Here is a 14846-nt window from a genome sequence, read left to right on the forward strand (position 1 = left end):
ACATTACTTTCAAATTTTAAATTAGAAAATCATTTTAAGGTTATTGTCAAGGAAAATTTTATTCGTTATAAAATAACTAATAAAAAGAAAGCTGAAAAATTTGGCACTAATTTTGATATTTAATCGCTTAAGACCACAAAATAAAATCAAATGCATATATAAAAATTAATAAATATTCCTATCGTTTCGTCTAATTGTACGGGTATGTACTTTAACTTTTGTATGTATGTACTTTTACGTATGTACTTTTTTGTATGCACTTACTTTACTGTATACGGGTATGTACTTTTATTTTTTTTAAATAAGAGATTAAATTTTTGATATTTATGGAGTCTATATAACATATAATTTGCGTAATATATATATATATATATATATATATATATATATATATATATATATATATATATATATGTTTGCGTTTCATCACAATAAGTGTAATAGAAAGGTTACATATTTCTTACATTGAGAATGATCAGATTTAAAATTCTACAATAAATAATGATAGCTCATTGTATTTCGGGAATAAAATTCAAAACGAATTATTAATTTTTAAATCGAAATTATCTTTTTGCACAGGTTAAGACGGTTATAAAGTAGAACGATATGAGATTTTTTTTTTTTTTGTAAAATACTTATTATGAATATAAATATATGTGAAGTTTCTTTTAAAAATATCTTCTTTATTTTCTGTGAATTTCAATTAATTAAATATGCTCCAACAAATAGGATTTCTTTTCACGGAATCCAAATTTTTTATAAATGTTGAAAAATAATCTGAAGCGAATAAATAAGTCAATAAAACTTTTCTTTCCCATTATTTTAACAGAAAAGTTTGGAAACGGTTTTTTTTTTTTTTAAGAAAGTAATTCAAATTCGTCATATTTTGCTGTATTAAATTTCTTTCAATATTTGTTTTTTGTCATCTAATACTACTTTTCTTTCACTGTTGAAACCTCAAATTACTTTAATTAAAATTTGCTGTCTAAAGTTGATAGTATTAATGAAAAAAACTCTAGCTTAATGTTGAAATAAAGCATTAACAAAAGTTTTAATGAAACTTGAAAACAAATAGAGATTGTCTTTTTATTCAAGTCTCCAATTACTTATTTTCCAATCATTTTTGCAGAGGTTTAATATAGCATTTAATATAAGCAATTAACAAATAAAATATCCTAACGCGGTACTTCGACTTTATCTTCCTTTAATTAATAAGTAAAATAATACTTTTTAAAAATGCATTTTTTATTTCAATTTCATATTTCATTTATGTTTCAATCTTAATTTATTTTTGATCATTTTTAGTCTTATTTGTTTCTTCATAAAGGAAAAAAAATATTTGTTTATCAATCCAATGCACAGCTATTTGGACAGTCTGTGAAAAATGATATAGCTCAGTTAATAAATTTTGTTCTAATAATGAATAGGGTGCAACCAATAAAAGATAAAAATAAAAGTGGAGTATCAAAATTGTTTACATGTTTCTGATAACAACTTATTTATATAAAAATTAAAAAATTTTTTGTCAAATTATATTGTTGTAATTTTGTCTATACTAGATAATGTTATGTAAGAAATCAATTATATGAACAATAATTTTTTTATCTAAAATTTTGAAATAAAAATAATAATACCTCCCATTTCTATGAATTGTTAGGAAAATATCTTCTGGTTCTCGAATTTCTTAATTTTTTTTTTTTTTTTACATAAAATGAATAAAAATAATCATAAATCCTAAATAAAAAAATTGAATTTAAAATCGAAAAGCACATTTTTAAGTATTCAAATAAATTTTATTCAAATATATGGATGAAGATTAGAAATTACTTTATTAAGTGTAATTCTTTGATAATTCTTTCGTAAATCTTTGATACCTTTTCTGTAATTTTACATAAAAATTACTTGTTAGTACAATAACAGGATGAATTGTGAGTCTTTCATTGTGTTTTTATTTATTTTCAGTTTTCTCATATTCATATGTGAATTAGAAAAATCCTATAAATATTTCTACAAATATTGCGTTACTAACGTTTTCATGGTCGCAAGACTTTGTGAAACATGCAAGATATATGCACAATGTAGTCTGGAGTTATTACGATGGCGAAATGGCACGTTTCAATGCAGTTTGCTAATATCACCTTCGATTTCTTGGAAATACTGGAATTTTTTTTTTTTTTTTTGAATAACCGAGCGCTGCTTTGTATAGTTTATAAATCTTTTGCTATAGCATGGGAAAATACATCTGTTACATTTAGTATAAATATTATGTATTGCTATTTTGTTTCACTGATTTAGTTTTTATTTTGTTATTGTATTATAACATTTGTATTCAAGAGAACAGATAATAAGAAAATTTATCCGAGACATTTCTCACCCCAAATAAAACTTTGCACTGGATATCGGTTTAAGACATGATTGGACATAATATTTCTTATTAACTTCAATAAGAATGTTAAAATTTAAGAGTTTTCAAGGAATTTAACTTTCAGGAATATATACGCATGAATTCATTTAATTTTAATTAGCGATATCAGCAATAAACATAGATTTAAAATAATATTATAAATAACTTTGTATTTTAAATATCAATATAATATATAATTTTAAGTATACTTTACGTAACTGTGTACATGATATATGATTTTATATTTTAAATTGAAATATTTACTTAATTTTCAATGTATATGCAATGTATGACTGCATATATGGATGGACAAAAAATCCTTATTATTGAAATGTCAAATCTGCAATTGTTTAAACCAAAAAATGTTTTCTTTCAGATTACTAGAGATTTCTAGATCTGTCTCATCATTAATATTTATCTTGGGTCAATATCAAATTAAAAAAACACAATTTTTAAATTTGAACAGAATGGCTCACTAGTAAAAGTTAAATAATGTGCTTAATTTAAGAAGTCATTTACTTTTAACATACGCTTGGATATTTTATATAAACTATATTAATACGAAGCCATTTCTAAACACTATTAATGAATGAGTTTAAAAATGCGGTGATAGTATTTTGAATAACAGAAAATATCTCTATCCCTGTTTGCTTAATTTTTTTAAAATCTAGAATTATATGTTTAATAACATTTTGTAGTTAGGTAGATAATATACTATTCCGTTTCAAAAATGTTTTTAAGTAGTTAAATTCATAAAGTTCGCAACTTACCGGCAACTGAGCATGAAGTGCTGGATGTACAATTGCGGCTGAGTGTAAAGCTGTCGACACTGGTACCTCAGTGTAAGAGAGAGGGTGATGGGGCCAGCCATCAGGTACAGCAGGCAATAAGGCCCCCATCTCTTCTGAAAAATATTCATTGAATGGTGATTTTTTTAAACAGATAATTATATTAATAAAATTTATTCATTAAGTTAAATTTATAGAAGATTCAAATTTTTACAAAACAAAATATAGTAAGCATAATATAACAATGCACAGAAAATAATTTGTATCAGTATTTTTAACACAGATATCCGACTTCTCACTGGTGACCATTTATCGAAATACAGCAAATTTTCTGTTACTCTACTTGACTATGAATACATCTTTTACTTTTACAAATGTACAGAATCTCAAGAAAATTAAGTTTGATGCTAAAGTATTCATTTAGTATAAATGAAAAGAAAAATAATTTCTCTCCAAGTATTGGTTTAATGTAATTGAAACAATTTAATTTTTAAATAACTTGATGTTAAACTTTTAAACTACCATAGTTTTGCCATGCAGCATCATGTGGATCGTGGTCACTGTTTAAGAAATCTAGATATATATTTTTATAATATATATACATGTTAATTAGACAATATACATAAATTATAACTGAGAAGCGTGTTTGCTATTTATTGATGTATTTTACAGGTTGTCTATAAAAATCCTCTTAACTACAGAGGGACCGTAGATATAGTCATAAAATTGGTATCCAGTTATACTATAATGGTTAAGCAATACGCAATGAGAATGCTTATAGCAGCACCTGCCAAAAAACTGGATAATTAACAAAAACTGGGAAAACTGGGGAATTTCTAGTTCCTATCTCAGAAAAAGATCAATTATAAAAGCACAAATCATTATCCATTTAGTGCAAATAAATAAAATACCTGGTGGATATAAATGTTATCAGCCGAACTGTTAAAACACACATTTTTTTATTTCCTACTTCCGCCTTTGCGATCTCATGATATATTAACGAAAACAGAAATTTGATATTTTTTGGACAAACATATGGCTCAAGTATAACGGAACTCCTCTATACATGGCATCAAATGTAGAGCTACATCTGGTAAAGATATCCCAGTAGCATGTAATTGGATATGGTGGCTTCAAAGAGGGGTATCCCCGCTTATTTAACCTGACCCTAATGGGGTATCCCCCTTTTTCCTGGGAGGATACCTCAAATAGCATGTGTAACTGACCTCATCGTTAACATTGCAGAAGCTTTAACAATGGATTATTAATGATTTATCGAAAGCTGCACCTGGTATACTAAAAAGTGGGCAACGTGAAATTCACGCTTGGATCAAATTTGTTTTCAAATGGACGGAGAGTACCGAAAATAAAAGTAATATTGAATAGCTAACTGGTTGTTTTTTCCTCCTTTTGAACACTTTTTGTGGCGCAACAGTTTTAAAAAACGCTCACAAGAAAATGTGGGTTTTAAGAGATCTGCTTAGATCTCTTAAAACGCAAATTTAATCTTAGCATTAATAGCCACGGTGAGTCTTTTTGTACTAAATATATAATGCTCTACAACTTTGTCAATGACTTTTTTCCCCTATTTCATGACGTTTCCGAGATAGGAACGTTGATTCAGTTATTGCCAGGTGGCACTGATTCTCATTGTGTTCATCAGAATCAGTTACCACTTTATCTAGTCCCAACTTTTATGACTATGAATACCGTCGTTCTGAAGCTAAAAGAAAAATGCGTGGGGAATGATGGATTTTGTATCCACAATATAAACGATAAAACACTTTTCGTAGCTGATAATTCAAATAAGACATATTTCTTGAGATGTTTGTATGTCAACAAGAAATTATAAATTTATTTAACATAATGTGATAAAAGATTTCCCTCGATTCTGCCAAAACTGCATATATATTAAAAAATAGATTTATAGAAACGGTTTAAATCGAAACAATGAATATGTGAATAAAACAAATCTAAATTATTTCCTTGCAAAAAAAAAAAAAAAAAAAAAAATCTGTTACGGATGAAACATTATTAGAAGAAAATTGCTAAAATCTTTAAATAATTGTCTGAATTAATGCGTAGTATTCTTTCTTGAATTTTCTTCATTCAATAAATTACTCTCCTTGGGGCGTTTTTCATTTCTTATATTAAAGCTTATATTAATATTAATATATTTATCTTCACATGGCTTATTTTCTCGTATGCATACATTTAAATTGCATTCGTTAAAATCAATAAGATTTTAAAATAATAATAATTTATTAATTTAAATACATTAAGTTTAGGCGCATTCTCTTTTTGAATTCTAGCGAAATATTTTGTTTTGGCTTTATTTTGCGTTGAAAATTGAATAAAAGCAGATAACATACAAAACATCTATTTCTTTAGAAAATAAAATAGTAAAGATATTTAAAAAATAAATACATTCAGGCAATTTGAAATCTTTCTTTTCATTTAATGTATCTTATTTAAATTTAAGAAAACTCTTTTAGAAATTAAAAAAAAAACTTAATATAAAAGATTATCTGTAATCATGGCTTTCTACTTATTATTTATTTATGTCTGCTTATTATTTATTGAGCATCACTGATTACTTAAATGAAAAGCAGGAATGTGAATAGCATAAAAAAATTGAGAAAAAGCTCAATAATACCGATGATTATTTGTTATATAAACTCGTATTAATCCTATTTAAGTCTTTTAATGTTGATGTTCAAAGCTAATGTGTGCTCAAATTTGCAGGATATTCTACGAAAAGAAACTTATTAAATTCATAATTTAAAACGATTAATTTTTCAAATCATGAAACTATAATTTGTATTTTCTTATTTATTAGAATGATTTGCAAATAAAATTATTTATTATCCATTCAAGGGTAGTATAATTAAAAATAAACATGAAATCAATTATATGAAGATTTGTAAAGAGAATAAAATTTATGATTTGTCTTTTTCTACATTTATTTTTAATTATCTTTTACGTATTAAAAATATGCATTCAAATCTTATGCATTTCACGAAATTTTTCAAAGGTCAGACACATGATATTCGAATACATTAAATTAACACATTTGTTTAAAAATAATTCTTTGCTCAAAAAATTGCCATTTTGCAATATCCGTTCGACACTTAAAGTATTCTCCATTAATAAAGGGTAATAATGCTTAAAATCTTTAATCTTCGTTTATATAATAATCATCTTCAAAATTCTTTTAGAATGTGTTTTCATTGTGTTTCAGAATGTGCTGTTCATTTGAAAATTTAAACAATAAGGAGTATTTTAATAAGGTTTGGTGAATAAAAAATTATAATATTGATTAAAAAACTCATTCAATTATATAACAGAATTTTCCTTTAAGAAAAGGCGAATGCTTCTTATTGAATGCTATAGCATGCACCATTCTGCTTGTTAATACATTCTCAATTGCAATATGAGATAAAGCGACGTTCTATAATTCCAGATTATTATTGCTATTTTTGAATGAGGCAAAGTAAATCTAATGCAGAGTGAAACCTTTTTGTTTATTTATATAAACTATGAAAAATACTTAAAAATTATCTTATGGCACTTCAACTAGTGTGAGATGTTTTTAACAGATTGAATAAATAATATAAGCGTAGTGATTGAAAATTTCATTCTCCATACTTTACTTTTCTATCTATTTTTTCTTATTATTACAGAAAATACATTATAAGAAATACACAGACATATTTTCATGTATAATAGAATTTCCCTTCATAAACTTTATAAAAATTTCTAAAAATATATATATACAGAGGACATTTTAAAGATTAGTAATTCTGTAATAAAGAAAAAAAAATGTTTAAAAAACTTGAGAAAATCGCTTTGAGAAAAAATTATCTAAAGCAAAATTACTATTCTGAACCCTTTAAAATTTAATTTTATTTAACAACATACACTTTTATTCTAAAATAATTCTTTGTTATAGAGATAAAATATTAAATATGCAATTTTTTATTTTTATTATTTTTTTTTAATTTAAAAGTAAACTATAACCTCAAGAAACATAATTTTCTTATAATTTCTACCGTTTGTTCAGGCAAGTTCGAATATTTCTTATAACCACACCTTCAAAATATATTTTGTTATAAGCAGTAAACGAATTATTAAATCATTATCTTAAATATAATTTTTTACTACATACACATTTCCTGATCAAAAAATAATATCAATAATAAATATAAGGAATTAAAGCTGTAAGATACCATTTAAAAATATCTAGAGCTACAGGTTAAAACAAACCCATTTGATAACGCATGAAAATATTTTTTCGAACTAAATGTTCCAATCCCTTTTTCCCCCTGCACTACTCTATTCAACAGATATCTGAGCAACACATGCCAGAATGACTTTTCCCATTACAACCTTTTTCCTTTCGTGTTAAAATACAAAATAGAGTCCCCCATCCTGAAAGTGAAAAGAAAGATCTTCTCGAGGAAGGAAACGCATTTGTTGCTGATGGATGCATCTAGGTCGGGCCGTTATAAATCCCGCAGTCTGTCGACGTTGTCCCAACTCCATATTTCCTGCTTCAATGTCCAAGACGCAAACCTCCAGCTTCGGGCTCTCTCTGATCGATGGAATGAAGAGCAAGCTGGGACAAGCTCTATCTTTCACTTTGGCAGAGCGAAAGAGCTCTCTCGTCTTGGTTTACCAGAGAGATACCTAGATGAGTTTCACTCTCTTAAGCCCATTAGACCAACGTACTAGGCAGAGCATCTAGGCTTTTGACTACTAGTTTTAATGGACACCTGCAATTGCTCTCACCTCAGATTATCGGGATCGGTCAAACTTGACTGCTAAATCATAGGACTTTCTCAATATAGGAAAGAGGGAGAGAGAAAGCTCCACTTTTCGTCTGATTACAGCCATAAATCAACTTACAGGTGATTATTGAAAACCCCCAGGCATCGTTCATTCCGAGGCAAACCCCTACTGTGGTTAATATCATTAAATGCTTTCCGGAAAGATTGGCTAAATGCAAAATTTGGAGGGAAAAGCTCGATTGCAAGGATTAAATCAGAATGAGTTTTATGCTCTTTAGATGTCAACTTTCGGTTGCATCAAAACATTTACTAACTGCCGATGGAAAGTTAAATTTTCACAAATAATTATAGAATTTAGAAGCATCATTTTCCCATTTATCATTTATAGTCTTTAGAATCTTAATCCTTTTCATTGAAATTTTACTGTGTATTTTTAAGCGAGAAAGTTTTAAAAACGAATATGAGAAAAGATTGATAGTTCTTAATGCATTCTTTAGTTTTATGCAATTTCATAGTTTATAGAAAATTCGATTTTTTCGTCGATACTAATTTTTCTCTAAAAAGATATCTAAGAAATTTACGATATTTTCAAATCTCTGTGCAATTTTCATGAAATTGTCAAACCTAATATAAATGTTTCCATTATTTAAAATTTGTTAATATAATTTTAAGAAAGGACTCAATAATCTTAATATTCTTTACAAATTCTTTTATTGCGCTTTAGTTTTTTGTGATGATTATTTAGCTTTATAAAGTAATAAGAGTGGAAGATAAATCCTCGAACTAGAATGTTTCTAAATCTTAAAAAATATATATATATAAAATGTTTTAAGCTATAAATCAATTATCATGGCACGTATCTTAATTTTTGATACAGTCTTATCTATCCCATTTTTTTTTTAATTTTAAGGATACTAATTTGTTTAGAACGAACTTGAGTTTTTCGCAGTAAATCATTTTTTGTTTTATAATAATCTACTTTGATTTGCCCTATCAGTATATTTTTACTTTGGTTTCGAAATCATGCAATCCACTCAGGAAATATATATGATTCCAACTATATAATATGCAGGATTGAAAATTAAATTTGAAAAAACAATAAAAAAAGATGCAAAAATTTCGGAAATGATACAAGGTATTAAAGTATGTGATAAAGTTTCTGGATGAACTTCTTGAAAAAAGGTTTGAAATTAGTTATACTTTTAAATATTTGCATATAAAAGATTGAAAGAGCATCTATGAAACTTAAGTATACCAGTAAAGTAACAAACTTTATTCAAAAATTGGAAAAAAGAGCTGTTTTTTGGCTCAAAATCATGTACAAATCAATAAATATTCTATTTTAGAGATTTATAAAATAATTTGCTTAAAATGTTGCAGATAGCTTAAGAAATATACTATCTAGTGCCTGAACTAAAATATAAGCTATATTTCTTTCCATTCTTTAACTATTGGGAATCGACTGACGAATAACACGAAATTTTCAATTTTTTCCTCACTGCAGCTATAAAATGTTTCTAAATAAATATATTATTTATTCTCTAATTCAGGAACTGCAAAACATACTGAGAAATTATTATACTAAATTTGAGCAAAAAATATGCGTATAATGTAATTTATGAGGTTTTTCCTCAAAAAATTCTATCAAAGATTAGAATTCAAGAAAATCTAACTTTTAAGCTTGAGTCCGTTTAAAGTAAATGATTGATGACAGGCATTTTACTATATATGAAAGCAATGTTTTTCTTGAATTACTATTTTTTTTTAAAATTTCATTTTACAGTTTTGCCTTCTGGTATACAGTGTATAAAAAGAGAAAGTATTATAATCGTTAAAGAATTCGATCTCTAGATTTTGTGAAATCTCGACGCCTTAGACTTTGCTGAATTCGAAAAACATTTAACAATAACACAAAACTTTTGCTTTATTATTTCTGAAGAACTATTTGAAACAGGCTTCTACAGAAGACCTGACTTGTATGTAGAACTATAGCACAATCAATCGGTCGTCTTGTTTTATCTTTTCTGATTTTGATATAGAGTGAAGATATGTTTTCTGGTGTCACCCTCATCGTCTGACCATGAATAAAAATATCGATGTCGGTCGTAAAAGGGCCCTCATGATTTTTTTCAAAACTTATGATTGGAATATTCAATTAACCAATCATAAATATACAATATTGGCAGAAAACCCTACACCATACTTGAATATGCAATCTGTTACATCACCCATAAATACATGTTATAGAAAAAAAATTAATATGTTACAGAATTCAGTTTATAATGAAGAATATATCCAAGTTTACATTTAATTTTCTATTTTACAATAGTTTTAAGCTTATGATAGCTGTATTTTCTAGGAATATTCACATAATTTGAGCTGAAAGAGATTTAGATTTATAAATGTTGTAGTTTGCGTTTCGAGTTTAGAAAGTAATGTAATTTATGGTTAATAATGCTTTTGAGAATATAGAAAAAACTTTTTTTCCCATACCGCATTTTTATATGAGTGTGTTATAATATCAAACTATTTTTTAAACGGTTAATAATAAAGAGGAAGCTCTAGATTCAAATAGTACTTTACAGCATTTTCCATTTCTAAATCCTAAGTAAACTCTTTATGTGAAAAATGATAAGGAATTTTAAAACCTACTGCTACTTTGCATTTCTTTGCAAAAAATAATGGATTAACAAGAAATTTACTGTTATATTAACCTATATGTTCATTAAAGAAGTATCAATGAAAGAGACCAATTTTTTTTTCATCTGCATATAACGTCTGAATTTTGGCAGTGAAAATAGTATTTTAATTTCAGTTAAAGTTTCAGAAACATGTAGTTTCAGAAACAATTGTTCCTAAAAAAGTATGTAATTATTACTAAAAATGAAATATGTAAGTGCAAATTATATGATTTTTCTGGATAGATTTATTCTGAACTTTTAAAAAGAGGAATTTTTATTTTGTATAGGAGAATCCGGTTCATGGAGAAATAAAACAAAATCATTGAAAAAATATTCAACTATAAATATTTTTTGGTATCATATGCAATAATTAAGAGTTCAAATATCTTATTAAACAATAGCAATGACTATAAATATAATATCAATAATATAGTATACCTAAAATATTGCGAAATTTATTACATGAAGAATTAAAATAGGATGCTAAAAGAAATAATAAGCAAATTTAATTGAAAGAAACGGACAATGATTTTGTGACTCATGGATTCAACTAAATCTCTTTTTAGGAATCACAAATCACACACAAAGAAATTCAATTATTTTGATAAATAATAATAATGATAACTACAAAAATAATAAAAAGAATTTAAAATATCGGAAAAATACAATATAGGAAAAAACAAATACATAAATATGTCGTGAGATAAATGAGCATTATATAAATATGAATATTTTTAATTAATTACTTCGATTGGTTTCATAATAAAAGTATGAAGTGGCAGCATACATGTATGTTTGTATCTATACATTCCTATGTTTCTGCTATTGAGGTCTTTTATTAATGTTTTTTATTTTCCAGCCATGTGAATCAGATTAAGAGAAAAAAAATTCAAGCCCAACTTGGAAAATCTCTTTCTGTTTTCAAGAGAAAAAAAGAGGCCTTAAATTGCAAAAGTAAGATGCTAAAAGAAATATCACGTTCAAATAATTTAAAAGCCGTTCTCTTTCTATTTTTTACTCTCGAATTACTGACTTTTGACCCAGCCTCGATTTCGTCAAGATCCTTACCGAATGTCTTTATATCCCCAACCATAAAATTTATAAATAAAAGAAATACGCACGGCTGTATTAAACCAATCCAAACAAAAAATAAGAAAAGAAAATGAAAAAAAAAGATAGAAAAAACTCCCAGACAACGTCGAGGGCAGTTTTTCAAAATTTAGCTCTAAGAATTATTCTCTAAGGTACCTTTAACGAAATTCCCCGTCCCTTTGTTGACGTGAAATCTGCGGAGGAAATATGTTTCTGTAACCCTAAAATACATTTGACCTCAAATAGCCGTCTGGATCTTCCACAAAACTACGAGCGTGACTATTTTACTCGGTAGCCCCCTTTATTTTTTTTTATTCGGTGCACCTATTTAAACACCTTCTGCTACCCCCTTCCACGACTGCCCTCTAGGGGAAATGAGGCCTTCTCTCGCTCTCTTGTGCAAGGAACATTCCAGGCTCTTTAACAATTCATGAAAGGTAAGCGTGTGTGAAGGGAAGGGGGAGTTCGCTGTGATGTAATTACGTAGTGCCCCCATACCCGAAATACGTGTACCTGGAGTTTAGAATCGCAATATCCAAGCAAGGGGGCCTCAAATATTTATCACTACATCTCTTTTATACTATAAACTAGGCCCCCTCTGCAAAATGGTTGGGTGGGTGCCGTTATAACTGTTCGGCAAAGGTGTTTGGGCATATTTTCTTCTTCATTTTTGTATGCTATCAAATATTAATCCTCCACTTCTGTGGACTAATAAATGGGTTTGCGTTCACAGATTGCTTACATGATTTTTTTATTTCTTTGTTTTCGTTAACATTTCCCTTCCCCTACCCCTCTCTTGTTGTTGTTTGGTGATGCGTCTGAGGAAGTATGATTTCTTCTTCTGGATATTGAAGATCGGCCAGAAGAAAGGATGAGCTATAAAACTCATAATAATAATAATAGGTACGTTTTAAATCTGTTTTATCAAGGAATCAATCAAAAATTTCTTCAGAAAACAGATATAGACAAATAAGTTTTAGGAATAGAAAAAAAAAAAGGTTCGTATAGATTTAAAAAAATATTGAAAAATATACACCATTTAAAATTTAAATTTAAATTTTCATATGATTCTTAAAGGACTAATAAAAAAAAACAAATATTAGGAAGTTCGGTTTCACTTTTTAGATATTTAAGATGGGGCAGAACGAAAAATGTCAATAAATTTAATTAATAGCAGATTTGAAATACTTATTTATTTTCAAAAGCATGTATCGATTTAAAAATTATTGTTATGATATTATATTTTAAAGCTTAGATTTTCTGATTTTTTTCTCGGATGCTATTTTAAAAAATTCTTTTTTTAAACAAATATTTTGCCTAAATGTTTAGTTTCAATCATGAAATGTGAACACTTAAGTCATACGATGAGAAAATGTGTTTAGTTTCATGCGAAAGATTTCGAAAAATGAAAATTTATATTTTATAATTTTTGCTTAATACATCTAATTAAAGTTTTCTTTTATATATTTATAATATATTTGATAGATTTTATTTAAAATTTCATTAAAAATGCTTATATACCATTTATATTTATTAAAAGAAAAAATAAAACATCTGCCGGGGATGATAGGACAGTATTAGAAACTAAATAAATCTTCTGAAAATATTTTAGCTGGTTCACACACATACAAAAAAATATCAGTTTTCATTTCAGTTATTTTTCTGCTAATTTTTTGTTTCCTTTCATTCGAAAACTACGTGAAACAATTAGCTTGATTTTACCTTTTTGAATTACTTACTTATGCGCTTAATTATTCTTAATTTTACTCTAAATATCAATCACTAAGTGGCTTTGTGCAAATAAACAATAACTAATGATCAGCAGAATATATATTTCCCCTTATAATGGGTTTCAATTAGTCTAATTATTATTACTATACATTCAATGAAAATATAACCAGTATTAACTAATTCGACAAGACTAATATTTCGCATCTCTTGACAAATTTATATTTTATATTTTTTTTCTACTTAAATTGAGGAATATCCAACATGTCGATAAAAGTAATCAGCGCAGTTTTAAAAAAGATGCTACGAAGTAATTTCGGTAGTTCCATTGATATCGACTAAAGTAATCAAACCAGTTTCTTCAGAAAGAATTCTTCAAGATTTTTTTTTCTTACTTGAAGAATTTTATTTCGTTTCAAAAATTATTTAATATGTGGAAAATCGATGTATTTGGTAGCCATAGTTAAAATATAAATAAAATGACCTTAGGAATGATTTTTTATTATGTACTCATATTTTCATATCAGATGAAGCTTCTTTAACTTCAGAAGACCTAGTATTTGTGAAATAGAAAAAAGTTTTAAGTGAGTATATACTCATAAAAGGCGTTTAACACGTTAAATGGACATTCGAAAATTTCTCTTTTATTCAAATAATTGCTTAGCAAAATATTATTTTCTGACTTTAAAGTCCAACGACAGTTAGTTCCCTCATAATGGAAACGCTGTACATCGGAATCTTCATTACTGATTAGAAAAAAAAAAGAGCATTTTATTAATTTTGGATGGTTTATATATGTATAATCAAATATGCAATTGAAATATGAGATGCAGTTTTATAATGAGAAGTTAATTTTTCTTTTCTCATGTTACAGAATTATTAAATATTTAAATTAGAAGATATATTAATTTTATTACCACAAAATTATCTTTTTATGATTAAAAAGCATTTTTGAAAAACGTTTGTTTTAATTCCCGAGTGATATACTCATTTTCCAAGAATGCAAAGCTAATTAACCTATTTGCCATAAAAATGAAATTTCTACATTTCATTTAAGATAAATAAATGAAAATTCAACACAGCCTTAATTGATTTTCCTATTCATAAAAAAATAAAGCAATAAATGGAATTATGTATTTAAATTAAATGATTAATTTTATATAAACATCATAACTGTTTTTACAAAAATAACTGTAGTAATAAACTCCACAGTTTTGCCGCTAAATTATTTGAAATTTATGATCTTATTGCTGCTGTATTTATCACATATTTTATTCATAATTTTGCTTTTTGTTTGAAAATAATAATACGTTGGAGCTACCATGTTTTATTTAGCTATGTAATTTTAAAGTATTTATAAAAA

At 26.7% G+C, this 14846-nt stretch overlaps 1 protein-coding gene across 1 annotated transcript in view; it reads right to left on the minus strand.

Annotated features, from left to right (window-relative positions):
• The window catches only part of LOC129959037 (protein couch potato-like), a 297256-nt gene that overhangs the window by 14273 nt on the left and 268137 nt on the right, over nucleotides 1–14846 (minus strand). The window contains exon 6 of the mRNA XM_056071812.1: nucleotides 3175–3308. Coding sequence (XP_055927787.1) covers nucleotides 3175–3308 — 134 coding nt within the window. The remainder of the gene's footprint in view (nucleotides 1–3174; nucleotides 3309–14846) is intronic.

Source organism: Argiope bruennichi, chromosome X1 (assembly GCF_947563725.1).
Source record: "Argiope bruennichi chromosome X1, qqArgBrue1.1, whole genome shotgun sequence".
Classification (NCBI taxonomy): domain Eukaryota; kingdom Metazoa; phylum Arthropoda; class Arachnida; order Araneae; family Araneidae; genus Argiope; species Argiope bruennichi.